Here is a 25,445-nt window from a genome sequence, read left to right as displayed (position 1 = left end):
GAAGGCAGTGCTGCCTTCACAAATCAGGGCAAATGTCCAGTTTTAGTGGAAAAAGTAGGGACGGTCTGAACAGAGCTGAAAAAGGGACCTGTCCCTGCCAAAACAGGACATATGGTCACCCTACTACAGAGGGGGTGAGAGTGGGTCACTTTGAGGAGTAGGGAGCCATTGACACCTTGTGGAAGCTTTTGGGAATTACAAGAAATCAAAAAGGTTTCAGCTACCCCTATGTTACTAATGCAAAGAGAAGGGGGAATAATGTGGTTGTTCCCCAACATCTTCCCCTGGGAAATGTGCAATGAGTCTTGTGTCTGGACGCAGCTGCTGTCTCCGTGTCTAGCTGTGTAATATTGCCACAGGGTATTTACACAGCACAAGGATGGGGTGGGGGTGGGAAGTTTAGAGACAAGCTCTTTGTATCTGTATCTGTACCCTTGCCCATCTCTTTCCATTAAGCAAGGCACCATTATGCAGCTGCACTCAGTTCTGCACCTTATCTACACACTAGAAGCTGTAATGATCATTTACAGGGGGCCCGGGCTGGCTAGTGCACAGACAGATGGGGTCTGGTGGCCTGAGCTCACAGGGCATTGGGCACAGAGAGAGGAGACAGGTCCTGGAGCCCCGAGACCAGGATGCATTGGGCACAGACAGACAGACAGGGCCTGGTGCCCTGAGCTCAGGGTGCAATGGGCACAGACAGGGCCTGGTGCCCTGGAATCAGGCTGTACTGGGCACAAACAGATGAGAACACCAGGCTTTACCAAGGCCTGGCGGATCAGACACAGGCAGACACCCGTAGTCAATCTCTTCCCATAGCTCAATTTAAATATTGGGATGGTTGTTGCGTGGGGAAGGAGCTGGCTGACCCTGTGCACCTGACAATGGTTCTGCAGGGTGCACCACATGCTGTCTGCATGGCTGGGCACAGGCTGCTCAGGGATGGGCATGGGAGCTGCTGGGAGCTACACCAGGGAAAGCTGGAGGTGGGGCAGCACAGGGAGTTTTCCAAGTCAGCTGGGGGGACAATGGTGCCAGGGGCCCCCCAGCCCCCAGATGAGCCCCATCAGCGTCCCCACAGTCCAGGCAGCTGGCAGCTCTGGGGCTGCTCTGAGCAGGATCCCACCAGCCCGTCTCTCAATGCAGGTTGAGCCCAGCCCAGCCTGGCTGGCATGCGGCTGTCACAGCACCACGTCTTCCCTCACCAGCCAGGTCATCTCGCTGTCGGGCTCCTCGGAAGGCTCTGGATTTGCCTCTCCCTGAGGCTGGGGCGGGGTCCCTGGAGCCCCCAGCTCCTCCAGGTGCACATGGCCTGCAAGCAAGAGGACAGGATGAAGCACCCTGGCCACTGACCTTTGCCCCCAGTCCAACCTCAGCCAGGTGCCAGGGCGCCTTGTGAATGGGACACCACTGTGGGCTTGCCAACTTTTGAATAGCACAAAGCTGAACAACCCTGTCCCTCCAAGGCTCCGCCCCCACTCACTCCATGACCCCTCCCTCCATTGCTCTCTCTCCCACACTGTCACACACCTTCACCTGTCTGGGGCAGGGGGTTGGGGTGCAGGAGGCGGTGTGGGATCCGGCTGGGGCTTTGAGACGGGGCTGAGGATGAGGGGTATGGGGTGTAGGAGGGGGCTGGGGCAGGGGGTTGCAATGTGTGGGGGATACGGACTCCAGGAGGGAGTTTAGGTGTGGGAGCAGGTTGGAGCAGAGGGTGAGGGTCTGGGAGGGGGTTAAGGGTTCGAGGTTCTGGCACAACTTACTGTGGCTCCCAGGAACTAGCCACCAGGTCCTTGTGGAACCTAGGTGCATGGGTGGCCGGGGAGCCTCCGTGCGCTGCCTTTGCATCTGCAGGCTATGCTCTCACAACTCCCACTGGGTAGGCATGGAGCCTGCCATAACTCCGGGCCTCTGCTGTGCTATTGACCGGAGCTGCCATGGTCGTTTTTTGAACGGGCCTTCTGGTCAAAAACTGGATGCCTGGCAACCCTACACCACTGCCAGGGCAGGGCTGTAGGGATGGGGCAGGCCCTGCAGGCCAGGACACTGGGTCTGTGCATGGCAGCCAGAGCAGGGATCCAAGTAACTGTGAGAGCAGCAGGTCTCCATGCAGGGGGAGCAGCTCAGGGGCACTGGGCTCCAGCTGGTGCTGGACTCCTGGGTCAGGCCAGCAGCCCTCATCCCAGCCCCGCTTCCTTGCAGACTGTGCTCAGGAGCCAAGGCTCTTACCCAGGGGGTTTCCAGCGGCTCTGTCCCGCCGCATCCTCCAGCAGAGCAGGACCCCGCAGATCAGCACCACGACAGCACCCAGGCCAAGGAGCAGGGACCAGAGCAGCCCGGAGCCTGGGGAGAGAGCCAGGCAGTGAGCTGTGCCCCCCCATAGGCCTGCCACAACCATGGGGCTGACCCTGCCTCTGCCCCACAGCCCCTGAGACCGACTATCTCCCCACCCACAGCCCCCTGCCAAGGCTGACTCCATCCCCTCCCGCACAACCCCTCATGGCCCAACTCTGTCCCCAGCCCACAGGACCCCCCACAGCTGACTCCCTCCCCTGTACCACAGTCCCTATGGGTCTGACTCTGTCCCACCCTCCACAGCCTCCACCCTGAGGTGACCTCCCTGCCCCACCCCACAGCCCCACCTGGGATTGAGTTTTTTGCCTTCAGAACCTTGGCTGGCCAACCCCACCCCCTCTGCCACAGGGCCCGGGGAGGAGGGCGGATTGTGGGGCAGTGCAGGGCCTGCGCTGGGGGTGGCTAAGGGGTAGGGTTGCCAACTGTCTAATCACACAAACCCAAACACCCTTGCCCCACCCCTGTCCCCTACCCCTTCCCCAAGGTCATGCCCCTTCTCACTCCATCCCCTCTCCCAACCCTTGCTGGCTCTCCCCCACCCTCAGTCACTTTCACCAGGCTGAGACAGGGAGTTGGTGCGGGAGGGGATGTGGGCTCTGGGAGGGAGTTTGGGTGCAGGAGAGGGCTCAGGGCTGGGGCAGGGAGTTGGGATATGGGAGGAGGCTCAGGGCTGGGCTGCCCCCAGGGACCATTCCCAGCCCAAGAAGTCCGGGGGAGGGGGATGTGTTAGAGAGGGTTGAGGGCACTAGCTCCCAGAGGCCTCTTTTCAGCTTCTCCCACAGGCTCTGTCCCTCATACTCCTCCTCAGGGCCTGCCCCCTCGACTCCTCCCCCAGGCCCCACAGTCTCTCTGCCCCCCAGATCTGTGCTCTGGGTCTGCCTGCAGGGGTAGCAGCCTCCAGCACAGGAGCCAGGGCTGGCAGGAGAGGGAGCCCTGTGGCAAAGGAGGCTGCTCAGAGACCCAGGAGTGGTGCTCCAGTCTGAGCAGGCTGTGAGAACCTCTGGGACAGCCAGTAATCTTGGTGTGGTGGGCAGGAGCCCTGGTGCTGCCCTCCTGGAGACCGGCCTCCCCCTGGCATGGTCAGAGCATCACTCCTGCCCACCCCGTGTCTGCAGGGATATGGGCATGGCTACAGCACTGGGCACTCACCGGCCTGCCCGGCACACACCACACTGGCCTCGGAGCCACGGCTACACAGCCCAGGACCCAGCCGGCTCAGCTGGCACTCGCTGATGAGAGACTCCTGACCCGAGCAGCTCACGCCCTCCAGCCAGACGTCGCCGGCCCCGTGGCCGAACTGAGCAAGCCCTGGGGCTGACAGCGCCGTGCCACAGCCCAGTTGCTTGCACACCACCCCCGCCTCTGGCAGGCCCCAGCCGGCATCACACACGGCACTCCAGGTGTTGTTAATCAGCACCTCCACTAGCCCGGAGCAGGGGCTTGGGCCACTAGTCAGCCGCAGCCTCAGCTGGCCCTGATCTGAAACACAAAGCACAGGGCGTGAGAGGCTGTTCCCTGCCGCCATGCACCTGGATACCCAGCACAGCTCGTGGATGGGATGTGAGTGTCTGCACAGAGCAGAAAGGAGCCATTTCTATATCACTCCACCTGCGTGCATGTGTGCGTGCGCTCCCTCACTCACACACACTGCACCCCCCTATACGATATGCTGCTATACAAGCAGACACACACACAGAGTCCCGTGCACAACTGCTATATGACTCTGTGCACACATATACACATTGCCTCAAATACACATACATACTGCACCCCCTTACACACTCTGCTGAACAAGCAGACACACACACAGAGTCCCATGCACAACCCCCATACGTCCTTATGCACACATACACATTGCCTCAAATACACACACTGTCACATGCACACATACTGCCATTAGGGTTGCCAACTGTCTAATCACAAAAACCCAAACACTTTTGCCCCCTGTCCCGCCCCCTTCTCCAAGGCCCCGCCCCGCTCTCTCCATCCTCCCTCCCTCCTTTGCTTGCTGTTCCTCACCCTCGCTTTCATCTGGTTGGGGCAGGTGGTTGGGGTGCAGGAGGGGGTGCAATGTGCAGGCTCCGGGAGGGAGTTTGGGTGTGGGAGGAGGCTTAGGGCTGGGGCAGGCGGTTGGAGTGCAGGAGGGGGATGGGAGCTGTGGCCAATGAGAGCTGCGGAGTCAGTGCTCAGGATGGGGAAGTGCGCAGACACCACCTGGCCATCCCTGCGCCTAGCAGCAAGAGGGATGTGCTGGTCACATCCGGGAGCCATGCAGAGCCAGGGCAGGTAGGCTGCCTGCCTTAGCCCTGCTGCGCCGCTGGACTTTTAGTGCCTAAAATCTCCTGGATTGGTTTCAGTAGCCTCTGGGAGATGGAGGCCGATTCCAGGAGACTCTCAATCAATCTGGGAGGGTTGGCAACCCTAACTGCCACACGTGTATGCAAATATTCATAGACTGTCCCGTGCACTCCCCTTCACACACATAGACACACACACACACACACACACACATGCTGCCACAAACAGGTACAGAGACAATCACACACAAACCCTGAAATGCACACACATACCAACACACATAGGCTGACTCCCAGGGTTAGCACCCTCTGCAGAGCCCTCACCCCACTTCCAGCAGCACAGGCTTCTACTGCCCTTGGTGTTACCTGAGCACACAACACTGGCATCTTCTCTGGGGTTACAGTCATGCTCTCCCCAAGGCTTAGTCCTGCATTTGGTGAGGGCAGCTTCTGCCCCTGTGCACTGAACCTCATCCAGCCACACACGATCAGGTCCTTGTCCAAACCGAGCCCCACGTGGTGCTGATAACGCCGTCCCGCAGCCCAGCTGCCTGCACACGACTTCAGCCTCGGACAAGTCCCAGCTGCCATCACACACGGTTCCCCACTGCTGGTTATGAAGCACCTCAACTCTTCCAGCACAGCGATTTGTGCCATTCACCAGTCGGAGCGGAGCCACTTCTGAGATGCCAGCATCTGCAAACACCCAAGGGAGTAAAGACTCAGGGAGGTTCCTGTGCATCTGATCTCCTGCTGCCATGTTCTGGGAAACAGGACTTTGTAAATAAACCAGATCGCACCAAAGAAACACTTGACATGTGACTTCTCTTCATTCCAGAAACATCTGTCAAGGCCCCACTATGGCAACAAACGGGCAACACTCCTCCTTTAGGAAGAGCAGAGTGGGCACATGGCAATGGGGATGGCACCCTGACTTGCTTTACAGTTAGTGGACACTCAGCAGTGCTGGATATGAAAAGTGTAGGGAACACTGTTCCCATTGAGACATGGCAAGAGGGGTCTGCAGCATCCCCCAAATCAAAGACCAGGGTGAACAGCACTTTGAACACTTGCTGCAATGTGTAGAAAAACACTCTGTGTTGCTCTGGGGGGATCAGTCTATGGATAGCCTGCAGGGGTCTCCTGCTGCCATGAGAAAAAATTATCTCTGGAGTTTCTAAGAATGATCAGTGATAATTTTCTAACATAACAACATGGCCCCTGACAGGCTGGGCCTGCAGGAGACTGACGGATATAGGAGAATTTATCACAGAATTACAAATAAGAAGGTGCAGAGGTGCAAGTGATCCGGATCTGATTACATTGGCTTTGTGCAAACACAAAACTGCCCTGACAGCAATGATGGGGTGTACCAGATGTTTGCTGCCCCCTGCTGGAGGCCCTACCACTTTGGCACACCCTGCCCTAACAGGCTGCCCTGCTGGAAGAGAAGAGCACTCAGTTCAGACCTCTAGGGATTGCCTCGAGGGGTCTTCCACAATCAGCTGCAGGCAGAATCAGTGAGAGCTGGTCCCTTGGCACCTAGAAGCATGGGGAGCAGACAGAGATCAGGGAGCAGCAGGCCAGATGAAAAGGCCTGTACTTCTACCGGCCCATTCTGGTGAAGCTGTGACAGGGAGGGCCAGTGGGCCAGTTTCCCAAAGCTGAAAATAATTATGAGCAAAATTGATTGAGAGGAAAAGTTTAAACCCAAACTGTGAACAATAACTGGGAAATGTTTAAGATGCCCAATAACCTGACAACTCCACAATCACAGAAGACAGATTCATTGCTTAAAAAAATATCCTGGTTAAGAAGAGAAGCAATGCAGCAACAAATAATAATAATGATGATTAATAATTAACACAATATCTAACAAACAGAAAATGAGGAAAGCTGAAAGCAATGGCTATACATTAGCAGTAAGGAGATGCAGACAGTTGATAAGGGAACCTAAAGTATCAGTGTGTAAGCAGAGTCAGGACGAGCTCTACCCTGACATCTGGTGGTGAATTGTGGCGAGTTGTGGAAAAGAACTTCAGGGGCTGATCTTATTTGCATAGGCACACCCACCCAGCCTAGCATGAGCCCACGGCAGCCCCTGAAGTGGTCACTTTAGCTGCGTGGGAACCCCAGTTTCTCTGTTACTGGGACAGGAAGAATAAAGTGTTGTACCCTGATTATGTGAATCAAGGACAATGAAAATGTTTTATGACAGAGGGACTCGCCATTAACTAAGTAGCTCTCGCTAGACAAGGGACATGGGTTCCAATGCCTAGTGAATGGAAGAAGGTTGGGGATAGCTATTTGTACTTGAGAGTAGGTGTCCCTTTAAGGGTCTGAAACACCCATTGCACCTTCTTTCTTTGCCACTGTTGAATGGCAGAGCTAATTCTATTAAAAGTCTAGTTACAGACTGCTTTGCTGAATTCACTTTGGGCCAATGGTGTAGCAGTAGTGGGGCTCCCCTACTACAAACTGAAATCACTAAAGAGCTAAAATTACTAAGATCTGAGATCACTGAGTGCTGTGTTAACTAGTGAGGGGAGCCTGAAGATATATTACTAAGTGACTGGTAGAGCAGAGCAGTTTGTAGGGTGGTTGGAGTATCCCACAGGATGGTGAGTGGAGTGAGAAGGGGCAGAATGGAGCAGTTCGTGGGACGGCTGGTGGAGTGGAGTGGCTCATGGTGAAGGCAGCAGCAGAACCCTATAGAAAGGTGGGGCAGTCAACCTCGGACCATGTAAGGTGCCTCTTAACACCCCATGTGCCCCTTCACCCCCAATTTCCACCCAGGCTGGGGGAGTAAAACTCTGCAAATAAACTTTTGAACTTTGGGGCTGCACTGACCAGGGGCAGAGAATTTTGGATTGTTGGACTTAGGACCCTGAGGGGAAAAGGACATTGCCAAACTTACTTGGGGGTGGCTCTTTTGCTCATGGTTTGTGTTGTGAATCCTGTTTGTGGTGTTTCCCCAACGTAATGCTGCATTGTTTCCCTCCTTTATTAAACGGATTTTGCTACACTCAGACTCTGTGCTTGCGAGAGGGGAAGTATTGCCTCTTAGAGGCTCCTGGGGAGTGGTATGTAATTGTCCCAGGTGACTGGGTGGGGGCTCAATGCCGGTTTTGCATTGCATTATTGAAATGGAGCCCCTAGATACTGAACCCAACTCAGAGGGGCAGAAGGGTTACAAGTGTATATAATCTATGGCCAGTGCACTTCAGTACTGTTATGCTGGGTCTGGTGGGGGTTGCAGTGTTAGTTGGGATAGTTCAGAGCGGTCACTAGGGGCACAGAGCAAAGAGGTAAGAGTATCTGTGTGTAACCAGGAACTGAAGACAGCCCTGGGTCTCTGTCATCTCTACAGGGTGTGAGGGGTGGAATCGAAGAAAAGCCCAACAGATCACAGAGCACCCCCTCAGGAAGGGGAAAGCGGCAAAGGAAAACAGCCCAGCTGGTTGGCCAGCCCAGCCAGCCCAGCCAAAAGCTGCAGAGGTAGCAGCTGAGCAGACGGAGAAGAGGCCTAAATGCCCAGAGGGCCCAGGGAGACGGGCTGTGATGAGTCCAGGCTGCAGCAGGGAGTGAGGGTGGGTGACTAAGGGATATAGAAGCTAAGATGAGGGTTGCCAACATTGTATTTAAAAATACAGGCCAGACCTCAGATGTCCCCAGTCTTGGCTTGAGCCCTTGGGGGCAAGTCCCTTTTCCACCCCACCCCCACTTCTTAGGGCTTCTCTCTCTCCAGCTCTGGATGCTGCAGAGAACCCAGGGGCTCAGGTGCTGGGTCAGCAGCTGCTGCAGGTGGGCGCCAGCAGCCGAGTTGGAGGCTGCAGTTGCTGGTCTTTGCCTGCTGCAGGGCTGTGCACCCTACAGGGGATGTTGGCAGAGACTGTGAGAGTAGGGAGGCTACTTCCTGGGAGTACTGACCACCCCTGCCAGACAGAACCCTTTCCTGAGCCTGGCCCTTCAGTGCTACTCCAGGGCACACAGCCCCGTCCACTTCCCCGCCAGACAGAGCCTGCGCCGGGGCCGTGCTTAAGGGCTGGAGTCAGCAGGGGGCCCTGTGCAGCCGGGGGCCAGTATTCACAAGTGCCTCTTTCCACTCCTCTCTGGCCCCTGGCCCCTGAGCGCAGCCCCATCTGCTTTCTCTGAGAAGCACTGAAGGGTTGGGGTGGGGGAGTGGAAAGATGCACCCATGAGTACTAGCCCCTGCTGTTGAAATACGGGATAAAGGTGCCCTGTGCTGACTCAGTACGGGACAGGCAAATTTCTGTTTAAATAAGGGACATCCCTTATCATACGAGACTGTTGGCAACCTTAGATGAGACCCACAGCAACATCTGCCTGCTTCCTTACTGGGCCACATCCCCTTACGCTACACAAAGGCAACACAGAAAAAGGGGAGGGGTCTATAGTCTGGTAAAACAGCAGAAACGGCTCCATCTGACGCAGCCTTTTCCAAACGCCAACCCTGCAGAATGTGATTGACAGCACCCTGTGGGGTGGCCACTCTGGGTAGGCAGATTACAGAAGTTCTCTCAGGTGTAAATCTTTCTGAGCTCAGCAATCAGAGGAGAAACAAGGGAATGCCCTGCACTGTACAATGGACCTGCAGCAGAGTCATTGTCCCTCCCAGAAGCCTCATGGCTGCTCAGATGAAACTGTTCAAGACAGTGAAAGAAGAACTGGATGAACATTTCATGCCACGCTGCACTGTGGTGTCTGAGCAGGTACGATTTCACTTATGCCAGCCAGAGAACGGGGAGCCAGAGAATGAATTATGAGCCCAGTAGAACCTAATCGAACCTTGTGGGTATGGGGAGGTGAGCGGAGAACGTATCAGAGACAGGCTCGTGGAATGGCTGAAGATCAGCCAACTATCAGAACGACCCCAAAATGATCCCAACCAGAAAGTTGCTGGCCTGAGTTCCAGAGAGTTCAGGAAAAGGAAGATGAATAGAAAACTCAGCAGAAAAAGGGACTACGACAGGGGCATAGATTCAAATCCTTGTGAATACCAAATCCTGGCGATTGCATTGGGGTGGAAGATTCTTGAGAAAAGGAGGCAGCACTGGGGTGTGCTGGGACCCCCTCGATCCTTCTTTGTCAGGGAATCATCTGTTGGAACCAGTGTCACAGCTTGGTAGCTTTCCCGGGGTCGTCTTTCAAGTGCGTGGGCTGGATACCCATACCTGTCCATATTTACTATCCATATAGTGACAATCCCAGAGGAAATGTCCCTCTTGGCTGCACTCACAAGAACCGTCCCAGGCTTCCTCAGCTGACGGATCCGCTTTTAACAAGCTGGTCTCTATTCGGGGGTCTTCCTCCTGCCGAGTTGAGACTCGGGTGGCCATCAATCTCCGGGTCAGGTCTGAGGTAACGCCCAAGCCCCCAGACAAATGTCCTGGCCCTCCAGGTTTAGTCTGGTGTGTACTTCCTCTGACTGGCTTATCTCTTCCCCACAACTCATCATTCTTGTGAGATTGCTCTACACTTTCGGCATCCACAAGAGTCACAGGCTGGTGTCACTGTACCCATTCCTTCCGCCGGCCAGGAGGACTTGGGTGAACTGCTCGAGGGTTACAGCCTCTGCCACCTGGGCTCCAGACCTCTTGTTGGGCTCCAGCCACCTCCAGGCATAAGCTCTGAGGCACTGGGCTACTGCCCTTGGTCTAGACCCGATGGGGTACCACTCATGACGGGACCACTGTTGGTATGTTTCTGGGCTAATACCGGTCTGGTCAAGGATGGCCGCCTTCACCTTGACATAATCCAAGGCATCCTGGTGATCCAATTTTCGGTAAGCGAGCTGGGCTGGCCCCATCAGGTATGGGGCTAGAAGGGTAGCCCAGTGTTCTGGAGGTCACTGAGTGGCCATGGAAGGCCCCATCTTGGCAAGCTGCAGTGGGAGGCCAGACAGCATGGACGGACCCTGGGTTGGATTCTCTTGGAGTGACAGTCAAAGCCCCTCCAGGCCATAGTAACATTGCCATCTGCTGAACTAGCCTTTCCTGCTGGGCCTGTGGCTGCATGGACAGTTCACTCATCAATTGCTGTCGCTAGTGAGCGATTGGTTGCAACAGCTCCGCCTGGTGTGCTGTTGCTGAGGTGCTTGTCGTTACTGGCTCTCAAGTAACCACTGCGAGACTTTATCAGACTCCACTTCTAATTCTAAGATTCTCCCAATGCTAACGCACTACAACAAACAGGGGGAAAACCCGTCCCTCTGTCAGGTTTCCTAGTGCAAGCTTATCAGCAGGCTTTGATTGGTGCCCACGTTCTGCACCATGTGTGATGGGGTGGGGGAACCACAACCAGTGCAGGGTGAGTGCACCCCATACTCTGAGCTGCCCTCTGCCTCAGCACTGTGTGGCCAAATGGCTATAGTTGATATAACTGCCTCTGCTGCTGGGATGGTATGGCCTAGTGGTCAGAGTCAATTAGTCTGCCCTTGTTCTCAGGGGTAGAAAACCAAAAGGTAAGGGCCGATACAGATGCCCTCTCCCTCAGGACTGCCCATGTCTCAGGGCTGTGTGGCCCAATGGTCAGAGTCAGCAGAGTTGCCCTCACTAGCAGAGCAGTAGAGTCACCTTAATCTTCAGGGCAGTAAGGCCTTGCAGTCAGTGCCAATGGGCCTCCATCTGTGGTGTGTGTATGTGGCAGTCAGGGTAGGGGGTCCCAGGCCCACCCTGCTCCACTGGGTCCCAGCCCAGTGCCCTACCAGTGATGGAGTTCTCCACGGAGTCAGCGGGGCTCCAACCAAAACACACCAACTTCCCACAGGACTATAGCTAGTTCCCCCCGGACTACTTCCTACCATGTCTCTAGGAGCTGCCGTCGAGATCTCCAGGCTTCTCGGTGCATGTGGTTCCCTGTGACTCTGATCCCTTTTGGATGTCCGCATGCACTTGGGCATATCTCTGGGTCTCGGTGCCTCCGGCATCCACAGTCAGGGGTTCCAGCTGCTCCTGGTCAGGAGCCAGCAAAGAACGTCTTTCCTCCTCGGTGGTCAGCCCAAACTGAGCCTGGCTGCTCCCTTTTATACTAATGCTGCACCTGGAGAATGGCCCAGTAGGGACGTGGGGATGTGACTTCCTCAGCTCACAGGAGGGAGTTAACCCTTCCCCTTCTAGTACAGGGTGAGTACACGTTCCCAAAGCATGTGGTGCTGCAGTGCCTGAAGGGTAGAAGGACTGAAACAGCTATGACTGCACTGATGAAACAGGTAGGGTTGCAATTCATTCCACCAGGCTGCGTCTGCAGTTATGAGGAGAACGAATTTGTATCACAGTTACTACACGAGGTTTGCTGAGAACTCCAGATAACCAAAGTGAGTACCAGTGTTGCCTATCCTGTGAGTAAAGGGGCAGTGGAGAGAGTAAACCGCACCATTGGTTCCATTCTTACAGCCTGAGTCGATGAAGACCAACAAGACTGGGAAATGAAGGTATCGTTTGTTATGTTAGCACAGCCATCAATCAACTATCCCTTACTCTGCTTCTGGGATAATTTGTGGACCCTGCAAAACCAGGCCTCCCAGTGACTTGATGTTCAGCAGCAAGAACTGGCCTGGCCCCTGGCACCCATACAGGTCAAAGATTCAGTGGACTCTTAGGGCAGGTCAACGCTACAAACTTGGGTCAGCTGCTGTAGCTCTTCTGATGAAGATGCTCTAAGCCGGGGGTTTCGAACTTTTTTCGTTTGCGGACCTTGAAATATTTCGAATGGAAGTGGAAATCTCAGATATAGTCTGTGGACCCCCAAGGTTTCAAGAACCACAGGCTGAAAATCACGGTTCTGTGGTAACGACAACCTTTTGTTGACCCCTTAGGCAACACGTGGGGCCCGTGGACCACAGATTGAAAACCACTGCTCTAAGCCGAGGGGAGAGCTCTTTGGTCAGCTTATTAACTCCATTTCCATGAGAGACGGTAGCTGTGTCCACGGGAGACACTCTCCTGCCAACATAGGACTTTCTACATGGGGAGTTGAAGTCGGTATAACTACGTCATTCAGGGGTGCGGATTTTTCACAGCCCTGAGCAACATAGTTATACCAAAGTAATTGTGTAGCGTAATCCTGGCCGTATCTCAGTGCCTGAGGACAGCATTCCAGCAGGTGGAGGAAAAAGATGAGCCGGAAGGGAGCATGCCAGACGCGAGATGCCAGGAGAGAGGAGAATGGAATGCCCATGCAGGAAGGACAGAAGCTGCAGCAGCAGCTGCATGACTGGAAAAAGCATCCTGGAAAAGAATCCCAAACTTACTCCTTTTTGGAGGGGCTTTACATGGTCACTAAAAGCTAAACAACTTATCCTTGCTGATACCAAAAGCAAGTGCATGCAGCTTACCTCAGCACATTGCCATCTTCTACAGACAGCCTGTCCACAACAGATAGGCCTCACCGAGAGGGCATGAACCCTGAACTCACTGATAATCTAGATCCAACTACGTCTGATGTCTCCATGAGTGAATATAGGACTCCAGCATGCAGAGTGACAAGGAAACCTGTGTGGATGGCAGAGTACCTGGGTTCCTAGGAGTTATTGTTTTAAATTCTCATTTAACTGGCAGGGGGGAGGGGAAAGCTCTAGCGATCAGTGCAGGCAGCACCAATACCAATAGATGGGGCCGATGCTGAATCTTTATCTTAGTCTTAAGCTACAGAGAATGATTCAGAGAAGGAGCAAAGAAGCCCAGACAGAGCCAGAGAATCATTGATCATGTGACCTTCTGAAAAATGCTAAGAGTTTTGGGGTCAGGGTGGGCTGAAAAAAGACTTTGAACTGTGAGCAATGAAACTCTCTCCTTTTGTTTGATTTCTGCTGTATTCAGTGAGACGGGACTTTGTACATGCTTTGTAAATAACCAGGACTGCGTTGCAGAAATCCAGCAATGTCAATAATTGTCTCCCTCCTCTTATTTGATATTCCCCCACTTATACATTGCAGGATCACGTCTGCCCACTTAGCTACAGAATCTTAAATCTTTCCTTTGAACAGAAACAATCCACTTGACCCTGAAAATTAGCTAACAACTCAGATCAAAAAGGAGTAACTACAGTAAAAAGTAGTATTTATAATGTATCTGGAACAAACAGAAATCCCAGGAATGGCCTAGATCCGATACATGGCAGGGACAGTAAAATTGTCAGTAAGGATGCAGAAAAGGAAGACATGAGAGATGAATATTCCTGTTTTGCCTTTGGGAAGAAGCAGGATTACAGGTTCGGTTGATAAATATAACAGTATTTATGTACTATACTTAAGCACAATCTGAATGAGGCAAAGGACACTTGCCCAACATACTCTGGGGTGGGTATTTGCTCATGGTCATATGCTTTTGAATGGTGGTTGTGGTGTTCTCCAAAATTAATGCAGGTTCCTTTCGCTTTTTTATTAGATATTTTCTTTGCTATAGGCAGAGTCAGTGCTTGCAAGTTGGCAAATATTGCCTTTGCAAGGTGCATGAGACGATGTTTAATTTTCCCAGATCAGTGGGTGGGGGCTCGAGACAGTTCTGTTTTGCTTTGTTTTGTATTGTGTTTCTTCTGTTTTATATGGACCCTGACCCTTGCTGCCGGCTCCACCTGCCAGAAGGTTGCACATGCTTAGACTCTGTAAGGAGATTCACATTCTGATAAGAAACATTAACACTGTACAGAACCAACATAGCCCAGACAAATGGATTAAAAAGTGGCTAACGGACAGCACTCAAAAATAATTGTAAATGGGGAATCATCATCCCAGGGGCGGTGTTTCTAGTGAGGTCTCACAGGGATCTGGTCTTGATCCATTGCTATTCAATATCTTTATCAGTGATCTAGAAGAAAATATCAATTCATTGTTGGTAAAGTCTGCAGGAGATACAAAGATTAGTGGAGCAGTAAATAATGATGAGGCCAGGTCCTTTCTACATAGCAACCTGGGTCACTTCGTAAGATGGACTCATTTGAACAACATGTATTGTGATGGGACAAGGCCAGATGGCTACAGTAAAGTACTGAGGAACAGGTATGTTAGCCCCAGGCTAAACAAATCCCTACTACCCTGGTAACCAAATGGCAGTTGCTCCAGGTTAATCAAGACACCTGGGGCCAATTAAGATCTTTCTAGAAGGTAGTGGAGATAGCTACATTGATTAGAACACCTGCAGCCAATCAAGGCAGGCTAATCAGGGCACCTGGGTTTAAAAAGGAGCTACTCCAGTCAGGCAAGGAGGAGCCAGAGGAGAGGAAGCGCGTGTGAGGAGCTGGGAGCAAGAGACGCAAGGAGCTGAGACTGAGAGGGTGTGCTACTGGAGAATTGAGGAATTATCGGACAATCAAGCATTATCAGACACCAGGATGAAGGTCCTGTGGTGAGGATAAAGAAGGTGTTTGGAGGAGGCCATGGGGAAGTAGCCCAGGGAGTTGTAGCTGTCATGCAGCTGTTACAGGAGGCACTATAGACAGCTGCAATCCACAGGGCCCTGGGCTGGAACCCAGAGTAGAGGGCGGGCCTGGGTTCCCCTCAAACCTCGCAACTCCTGATCAGACACAGGAGGAGTTGACCCAGACTGTGGGTTCCACTAGAGGGGAAGATCACTGATGTGAGCAAATCCACCAATAAGAGCAGGACCCACGAAGGTAAAGGAGGAACTTTGTCACAGTATTTAAACAAAGACAAGTGTGAGGTCACACATCTAGGAACAAAGGCCCATGTCTTCAAGGGTATTTAGGTGCCTAAGTCCCATTGACTGCACTAGGAGGTGGCTGCCTTAGTCCCTTTTGGGATATAGGCCAAAGAATGTAGGTCACGTGTACAGTACAGGGTACTCTAATGTGGAAAGGAATGACTCCGCAAAGAATTCAGTGATCATGGTAAAAATCAGGTGAACATGAGCTCTCTGCTCGGTGCTGTAGCTAGGAGGGCCACTGCAATCGCAGGATGTATAAACTGGAGAATGATGTTGAGTAGGATCAGGGAAGTGGTATCACCTTGGTATATGGCATTAGCGAGACCATTACTGGATATTGTATCCAACTCTGGTGTCCACTCTTTAAACGGGACGGTGACTAATTGGAAAGGGTTCAGAAAAGAGCACCAGCTAGGGTCTGAGTTCTGGAAAATCTGCATCGCAATGAAAAAAACATAGGAATCTCTGTCATAGAATCATAGAAGATGAGGGTTGGAAGAGACCTCAGGAGGTCATCTAGTCCACCTCCCTGCTCAAAGCAGGACCAACACCAACTAAATCATCCCAGCCAGGGCTTTGTCAAGCTGGGCCTTAAAAACCTCTAAGGAAGGAGATTCCACCACCTCCCTAGGTAACCCATTCCAGTGCTTCACCACTTTCCTAGTGATTTGCAAATGAATTTTAGTTTTGCAGTTTCTCTTTGAAGTCTGTTTCTGAAGTTTTTTTGGTTCAGGTATGTCTACTTTTAAATCTGTTATAGAATGTCTATAGAAGACTGAAGTGTTCTCTTACTGGCTTTTGTATATTGCCATTGCTGATATCCTGATGTCTTCTTCTTCATTTTCAAATTTGACACCATTAATTAGTGTTTGAATAGGGACTGGGAGTGGCTGGCTCACTACAAAAGCTGCTTTCCCTCTCCTGGAATTGACACCTTCTCATCAGTTATTGGGAGAGGACTACATCCACCCTGATGGAATTGGCCCTGTCAACACTGGTTCTCCACCTGTGAGGTAACTCCCTTCTCTTCATGTGTCAGTATATAATGCCTGAATCTGTAATTTTCACTCCATGCATCTGAAGAAGTGGATTTTTTACGCACAAAACCTTATGCCCAAATAAATCTGTTAGTCTTTAACGTGCTACCGGATGCCTTGTTGTCCTCTTGATACCAGCTGCCAACTAGACATTGAGCTGTTGATCACTACCCGTTGAGCCTGGCGATCTAGACAGCTTTCTTTTATCCACCTTTTAGTCCATTCATCCTATTTAGTTTAATTTAGAGAAAGTTAAGAGATGACTTGATTACACTCTATCAGTACCTATTGGAGGACATAGAGGGCTTTTGAATCTAGCAGGCAAAATAGAATGAGATCCAGTGGCTGAAGCTAGATATATTCAGAAATATCAGGGCATTGATACCAGTGAGCTTAACCAATTACTGGAACAATATATCTAGGGACACGTGAGATCCTCTGGCACTTTAAGTCTATACAGGAAGAAGAAGACTGGGCATCTTTCTTCAAAATCTGTGATAACTCAAACAGAAGTTGTGTCCTTGGCGCAAGAGAGATTCTCTCGCTGAGTTTTGCTGATGGCTTGACTCAATGCTCAAAATGCTCCCTTCCAGCCAGGGCCGGCTCCAGGCCCTAGCGTGCCAAGCGCGTGCTTAGGGCAGCATCCCGCGGGAGGTGCTCTGCCGGTTGCCAGGAGGGTGGCAGGCGGCTCCGGTGGACCTCCCACAGGTGTGCCTGCAGAGGGTCCGCTGGTCCCTTGGCTCGATGAAGCTTCCGCAGGCACGCCTGCGGGAGGTCCACCAGAGCCATGGGACCAGTGCACCCTCCGCAGGGACGCCTGCAGGAGGTCCACTGGAGCTGTGGGACCGGCGAGTGGCAGAGCGCCCCCCCACAGCATGCTGCTATTCTTGGGGCGGCGAAATGGCTAGAGCTGGCCCTGCTTCCAGCCTTAAACTCTGTTAGTCTGAACAGACTCCACACACAGAGACTGCATGAGAATAGGAGAACAGGATCTCTCCTCACCATTGAAATGAAGTCACCTCTTGGATAGGGCCAGGCAGCTGAGAAACAGGACAGGGAAATATGGCCCAGCTGTTTAGAACAGGAAGTGAGAAAGCAGCCTGAATCCAATCATAGCTGTCAAAGAACATAACAGGTTCAGGATTAATTAACTAAGACGCAAATTGGCCACAAGAATGGGGATACCAGACCTACTCTTGACAAAGTGACCCTCATTTCTAGTCCATGTAATTGTCTACGGACTCAATTTAACACCATACCAAACCAGTGGGGCCTGTGATTACACAGTGCCCCATTGTGCCATAGCAGGGCAGGGGATCATAGATTCATCGACTCCAAGGCTAGAACGTACCTTTTTGAGCATCTAGTCTGATCCTAGAGCAGAGCTTTTACAGAAACATCCATTCTTGACTCAACCACCACCACCCAGGGTTATTTGTGCCATGGTTAATTACCCTCACCATTCTAAATGCATGCCTCATTTCCATTCTGAATATGTCTAGCTTCAACTTTCAGCCATTGGATGCTGTTCTACCTTCCTCACCTAGATTGAAAAGCCCAGTATTAAATATTTGTTCCCCAGGTGGATTCCTGTAGACTGTGATCAAGTCACCTTTTACTCTTCTCTTTGTTAATAGATTGAGCTCCTTGAGCCTGTCACTGTAAGGCAGGTTTTCTTATCCTTTAATCATTCTTGTGTCTCTTCTATGACCCTCTCCAATTTATCAACATCCTTCCTGGATTGTGGGCACCAGAACTGAATAGAGTATTCCTGCAATGGCCACGGCAGTGTCAAATATAGAGGTAAAATATTCTCTCTGCTCCTGCTCATGACTCCTCTCTTTATACATCCCAGGACTTCATTAGCCCTTTTGACCATAGAGTCTCAGTGGGAGCTCATGCTGGATTGTCTACTTCAACCTGGAAATCTGTTTCTGAGTCACTGTTTCCCAGGATATAATCCCCCATCGTGTAAACATGATCTGCATTCTTTGTTCCTAGATGTAGATATCTATATTTAAATGTACATTGTTTACTTGCACCTAGTTTACCAAGCAATCCAGATCAGGCTGAATCAGTGACCTGTGCACTTCATTATTTACCACTCCCCCAATTTTTGTATCATCTGCAAATTTTAACATCTATGATTTTATATTTTATTTTAAAACATTGATAAAAATGTTAAATATCGTAGGTCCAAGAACCACTCCCTGCCACGTGTGCCATGTTAATTTTATAAGTTACAGTTTTTTTTAATCAAAATGTTGTGCGGTACCTTACAGAAGTCTCAGTCTATTTCATCCACACTATTACCTTTATCAACCAAATTGGTAACCTCATCCAAAAAAAAAAAATCAGGTTAGTTTGACAAGATCTATTTCCCATAAACCCATGTTCATTTCCATTAATTACATTACCCTCCTTTAATTCTTTATTGTTCGACTCTCATATCAGCCACTCCATTATCTTGCCTGGGATTGATGTTAGGCTGACAGGCCGGTAGTTACCCGAGTTATCCCTTTTACCCTTTTTAAAAATTGGCACAACATTAGCTTTCTTCCAGGCTGCTGGAGCTTTCCTAGCACTCCAAGACTTACTGAAAATCAAGAATAACAGTCCAGCATGCTCCCTACTTGGCTGTTTTAAAACCCTTGGGTGTAAATTATCCAGATCTGCTGATTTTAAACTATCTTTCGTGGCTTCTGTGTAACATCCTCCTGATATATTAGTGGAAAGGACAGAGCATTACCATCACCATATGGTGAGACTATATGATCTCTTTTTCCCAAATACAGAACAAAAATATTTATTGAATACTTCTGTTCTTTCTGCATTGTTATTGATATTTCTACCATTACCATCTAAGCATGGACTGATGTCATTGTCAGGATTCTTTTGGTACTTAATATATCTTAAAAAACACCTTCTTGTTGCCATTAACTCTGCTGGTCATAGATTTTTTATTCTGTCTCTTTGCTTCCCTTATCAATTTTCTACTAACTAGAACTATCAAATGGAGGTGAAAGCCTCTCTACACAGCACACATACCCCTCTCTGCAGTAGTGGTGAGGCTCTGGGGTCAGCTCTAACTCAGACAGGAAAGCATGCTCTATATAGCTTCCCAACAGGCTCTCTGCAGCATCAACAGTGCAAGGGAAAGCAAGAGTTACCTAAGCACACAATACTGGCATCTTCTGCATAATTGAAGTTATGGTCTCTCCAAGGCCTAGCCCTGCATTTGGAGATGGCAGCTTCTGTCCCTGTGCAGTTAACATCATCCAGCCAGGGACAGTTAGATCCATGTCCAAACCAAGCCCCAAATGGCGCTGATAACGGTGTCCCACTGCTCAGCACACAACTCCAGCATTATCTAAGTCTCAATTGCCATCACACCCAGTTCCTCACTTCTGGTTATGAAACACCTCGACTCTCCCAGTGCAACGAGTGTGGCCATTCACTAGCTGGAGCAAAGACACTTCTGAGGGTATGGCTACATCTGGAATTTCAAAGCGCTGCCCCGGCAGCGCTGCGGGAGCACTGCCGCGGCAGCGCTTTGAAGTGTGAGTGTAGTCAGAGCAGCAGCGCTGGGAGAGAGCTCTCCCAGCGCTGCATGTAAACCACATCCCTTATGGGTGTAGCGTGCAGCGCTGGGAGCCGCGCTCCCAGCGCTGCTGCCCTGATTACACTGACGCTTTACAGTGCTGTATCTTGCAGCGCCCAGGGGGGTGTTTTTTCACACCCCAGTTGCAGCGCTGTAAAGTGTGAGTGTAGCCAAGGCCTGAGATGCCTGAGTCTTCAAACGCCGAAGGGAATAAACACTCTGAGAGATTCCTGTGCCTCTGCTTGCTAGAGATGCTGGGGAATGGAGCACTGGGGGGTCTGAATGGGCTCCACACACAGCAATTGCCTGTCCTGGTCTGAATCACCACCACTGACATCCAGCCCTCATGGTAGTCCCTGAGCTGCTCCCTGCAGCACAGGCCCTTAGCACCACACTGGAGTGTTGGGGTCAGCACTGACTGTGAGGGCAGAGTACCCCCTGCTGAGTCCCCCTCCCCCTCCCTGCATCATGGTGATGGATGTGGGTTACCTGAGCACATAACACCAGCATCTTTTCTGTGGTGAAAGTTATGGTTTCCCCAAGGCTTAGCCCTGCATTCACTGAGGGAAGCTTCTGATCCTCTGCAGTGAACATCATCCAGTCAGATGGGATCAGACTCTCACCAAAATCAAGCTCTGCCAGGGCTGATAACGCCATCCCACAGCCCAGCTGCCTGCACAGGCCGGCAGTGTCAGGTAACTGCCAGTTATCATCACATACGGTTCCCCGCTGCTGATTGTGAAGCACCTCAACTCTCCCAGCACAGGGATTTGGGCCATTCACCAGTTGGAGTGGATCAAAACTGAGCCTGTAAACACCCCAAGGGAATAATGACTCAGAGAGATTCCTGTGCCTCTGATCGCTAGTGATGCTGGGGAACTTATCACCTCCCACTGACAGGTCTGAACAGCCTCTAAACACAGCACCTGCTTATCAAGGACTCACTCCCCACCCCTGACATGCAGCCACCTCTGAGATGGAACAGGGCAGCTGAGAGAACAGGCACAGAAACTCATGAGCTGCGTAGGAGAGGGAGTGAGGAAGAACCGTGTCTCCAGTCACTGCTCTAGGGGATGTTACAGGTTCAGGAGTAATTAGCTGAGATGGAAATCACCCGGAGTGACGGGGGGAGGAGCCCCACACTTCATAAAGGGATCCCAGGTTTCTACTGCCTCTGAGCGGCTGCAGGCTCCATTCGACCCCAAATCCTGCAAATGGGATCTATGGTTACCCAGCACCCCATTGTTCTGCAGTGGGACAGGGAGATCAGAGCGATCTGCGAAAGGGAGGGTCTCTCACTGAGGCACATGTACTGCTTCCTGCAGCGCAGGCCCTGAGTGCTGTGCTGGGGCACTGGGCTCAGCAATAACTGTGAGGGAAGAGCACCCCCTACTGAGCCCCCATCCTACTCGCTGCAGCACAGGCAAGGTAAATGGGGTCAGCACTGATACCACGGGAAGAGAGACACTTACTGTGACCCCGAACTGGATCCCTGCAGTACAGGCCTTAGTACCATGCTGGGGCACTGGGGTCAGTGCTGACTCAGACAGGAGAGCTGGGTCTGTGTTGAAAGCTTCCCAGCCCGATCCCTGCACCACCCACAGTGACGTGATGGAGGAGGGTTACCTGAGCACACAACACTGGCATCTTCTCCGTGGTGACAGTTATTGTGTCCCCAAGGCCGAGCCCTGCATTCGGCGAGGGCAGCTTCTGTCCCTGTGCACTGAACATCATCCAGCCAGATATGGTCAGATCCTTGCCCAAACTGAGCTCTCCCAGGGGCTGATAACGCCGTCCCACAGCCCAGCTGCCTGCACACGACTTCAGCATCCGTCATGTCCCAGCTGTCATCACACACGGTTCCCCACTGCTGGTTGTGAAACACCTCAACTCTCCCAACGCAGCGACTCGAACCATCAACCACTCGGATTGAAGCCTGCTCTGGAAAGGATGAGTCTGCAAATGTGCCAAAGGAATAAATACTCAGGGAAATTCCTTTTCCTCTGATCACTAGTGACACTGGGGAACATATCACTTTGGATTTGATCAGTCTCTACACACACCAATTGCCTGACACATGTTCATTCCCCCCTACTAATATACAGCCACCTCTGGGATGTGAAGGGGCAGCTGAGAGACAGGCCATGAAAACACATGGGCTGTGTAGGTGAGGAAGAACCCCATCTCCAGTCACAGCAGTGAGGTATGTCACCGGTTCAGGGGTAATTAGCAGAAATTAAAATCACTATGATGGGGGTAGGAGCCCCACACTTCATAAAAGGACCCAGGGTTTTATATTGCCTCTGAGCAGCTGCAGGCTCCATTTGACTCCAAATCCCACAAATGGGATCTACAGTTACCCAGCACCCCATTGTGCTGTAGTGGGGCAGGGGGATCAGAGCGATCAGTGATGGGGAGAGTCTATCACTGAGGCGCACGTATTGCTCCCTGCAGCGCAGGCCCTAAGTGCTGTGCTGGGGCACTGGGCTCAGCACTGACTGCGAGGGGAGAGTGCCTCCTACTGAGCCCCCATCCTGCTCCCCACAACACCCACAGTGATGGAGGAGGGTTACCTGAGCACACAACACTGGCATCTTCTCCGTGGTTACAGTTATGGATTCCCCAAGGCCGAGCCCTGCAGTAGGAGAGGGCAACTTCTGTCCCTGTGCAGTGAAGGTTATCCAGCCAGATGGGATCAGTGCCTCGTCCAAATTGAGCCCCTCCTGGGGCTGATAACGCCGTCCCACAGCCCAGCTGCCTGCACACGACTCTGGCCTCAGCTAAATCCCAGTTGTCATCACACACGGTTCCCCACAGCTGGCTGTGAAGCACCTCGACTCTCCCAGCACAGCGATTCGGGCCATTCACCAGTCGGAGCTGAGTCTTTGAAATGCCTGAGTCTGCAAATGCCCCAAGGGAATAAACACTCACTGCATCTGATCACTAGTGACCCTGGGGAAAGTAGCACCTCCCACTCATGGCTGTGAACAGCTTGTGCAGCTGCCTGTTAGGGGTTCGCTCCCCACCACTGACATTCAGCCACCTCTGGAGTAGGACAGGGCAGCTGAGAGACCAGGTCCAGAAATTCATGGGCTGTGCAGGAGAGAGAGTGAGGAAGAACCCTGTCTGCAGTCACAGCTTTGGGGATATTACAGGTTCAAGGGTAATTAGCTGGCATGGAAATCACCCAGAGTGTGGGAGGGAGGAGCCCCACACTTCGTAAAGGGATCCCAGGTTTCTACTGCCCCTGAACAGCTGCAGTCTCCATTCATCCCCAAATCCCACAAATGGGAACAATGGTTACCCAGCGTCCCATTGTGCTGTAGTGGGGCAGGGGGATCAGAGTGATCAGCAATGGGGAAGGTCTCTCACAGAAGTGCACGTACAGCACAGGCCCTAAGTGCTGTGCTGGGGCACTGGGTCCAGCCCTGCCTGCAAGGGAAGGGCATTATTATTGAAACCACCACCCTCCCTCCTACAGCCGTCACCACCCTGGAACACTGGGGTCAGCACTAACTCCAGGGGGAAAGGCCCCTTGTGTGGTCCCCAAACTGCTCCCTACAGCACAGTCCCTTCACCCACATGGAGGTCAGCACTGACTGCAAGGGCAGAGCAGTTCCTCAGGAGCCCGCACGCTGACCCTACAGCACGGGCCCCTAGCACAGTGAGGTTACATTGGGCTCTGAACTGGCTGCTCCCTACTGATCTCCAACCCCACTCCCTGCAGCATCCACCGGGATGGAGGAGGGTTACCTGAGCACACAACACCAGCATCTTCTCCATGGTGACAGTTATAGTTTCCCCAAGGCCGAGCCCTGCAATCGGAGAGGGCAGCTTCTGTTCCTATGCAGTGAACGTCATCCAGCCATATGGGGTCAGATCCTCGCCCAAAGTGAGCCGCACCTGGGGCTGATAATGCTGTCCCACAGCCCAGCTGCCTGCACACAACATTGGCATCCTGTAGGTTCCAGTCATCATCACACACAGTTCCCCAATGCTGGTTGTGAAGCACCTCGACTCTCCCAGCGCAGCGACTCGGGCCGTTCACCAGGCGGAGCGAAGTCTTCTCTGAATTGCCTGAGTCTGCAAATACCCCAATGGAAAAAACACTCAGGTAGGTTCCTGTACATCTGATTGCTACTAATGCTTGGGAACTTAGCACCTCCCACTGACAGATCTGAACAGCCTCTAAACAGAGCGCCTGCCTGGCAAGGACTTACTCCTCACCTCTGATATGCAGCCACCTCTGGACTGGAACAAGGCAGCTGAGAGACAGGACACAGAAATTCATGGGCCGTGTAGGAGAGGAACTGAGGAAGAACCCTGTCTCCAGTCACAGCTGTGGGGGATGTTACAGGTTCAGGCAAATTAGTTGAGATGTAAATCACCCAGAGTAACAGGGGTAGGAACCCCACACTTCATAAAGGGATCCCTGAGTTGCTGCAGGATCCATTCAACCCCAAATCCCACAAACCGGATCTACGGTTACCCAGCGCCCCATTGTGCTGTAATGGGGCAGGGGGATCAGAGCGATCAGAGACAGGGAGGGTCTCTCACTGAGGCGTACGTACTGCTCCCTGCAGCACAGGCCCTAAGTGTTGTGCTGGGGCACTGGGCTCAGCACTGACTGTGAGAGGAGAGCATCCCCTACTGAGCCCCCATCCCGCTCCCTGCAGCACAGGCCTGTAGAACTGTGTGGGGAAATGGGGTCAGTGCTGACACCATGAGAAGAGCAACATTTTCTGTGATCCCCAATGGGCTCCCTGCAGTACAGGCCCTTAGCACCATGCTGGGGCACTGAGGTCAGCGCTGACTCAGACAGGAGAGCTGGGTCTGTGCTGAAAGCTTCCCAGCCCGATCCCTGCACCACCCACAGTGATGTGATGGAGGAGGGTTACCTGAGCACACAACACCGGCTTCTTCTTCATGGGTGCAGTTACTGTCTCCCCAGGGCCTAGCCCTGCATTGGGAGAGGGCAGCTTCTGTCCCTGTGCAGTTGACATTACCCAGCCAGATATGGTCAGATCCTCGCCCAAAGTGAACTCCAGCAGGAGTTGATAATGCTGTCCCACAGTCCAGCTGCCTGCACACGACTCCAGCATCCTGTAGGTCCCAGCTGTCATTACACACAGTTCCCCACTTCTTGTTATGAAACACCTCGACTCTCCCAGCGCAGCGACTCGAACCATTCACCAGTCGCAGCTGAGTCACTTCAGAGATGCCGGAGTCTGCAAACACCCAAGGGAGTAAGCACTCAGGGAGGTTCCTGTGCATCTGATCTCTCGTGTCACTGGGGAACGGAGCGTCTCCCGCCGATGGGTCTGACCAGTCTCTGCACACAGCAACTGCCTGTCAAGGGCTCCCCACCACTGAGCAGGCTAATCACTTGGGTAATGTTGAAGTCTGTTCATTCCCCTCCCAGCCAGCTGTCACCTAGTTAGGCAGACTGGACAGCAGTCTGTCCTCCTGCTCC

The 25,445-nt window shown here is 52.2% G+C and overlaps 1 protein-coding gene across 1 annotated transcript in view; it reads right to left on the bottom strand.

The window, feature by feature from the left end:
• LOC127036950 (deleted in malignant brain tumors 1 protein-like) overlaps positions 1 to 25,445 on the bottom strand; it is a 91,820-nt gene that overhangs the window by 52,561 nt on the left and 13,814 nt on the right. The window contains 8 exon segments of the mRNA XM_050928236.1: positions 1,206 to 1,312; positions 2,230 to 2,343; positions 3,505 to 3,818; positions 4,994 to 5,348; positions 21,599 to 21,913; positions 22,546 to 22,872; positions 23,726 to 24,049; positions 24,871 to 25,200. Coding sequence (XP_050784193.1) covers positions 1,206 to 1,312; positions 2,230 to 2,343; positions 3,505 to 3,818; positions 4,994 to 5,348; positions 21,599 to 21,913; positions 22,546 to 22,872; positions 23,726 to 24,049; positions 24,871 to 25,200 — 2,186 coding nt within the window.

This window comes from Gopherus flavomarginatus, chromosome 18 (genome assembly GCF_025201925.1).
Source record: "Gopherus flavomarginatus isolate rGopFla2 chromosome 18, rGopFla2.mat.asm, whole genome shotgun sequence".
Classification (NCBI taxonomy): domain Eukaryota; kingdom Metazoa; phylum Chordata; order Testudines; family Testudinidae; genus Gopherus; species Gopherus flavomarginatus.
This window is presented reverse-complemented; position numbering and strand designations above follow the sequence as displayed.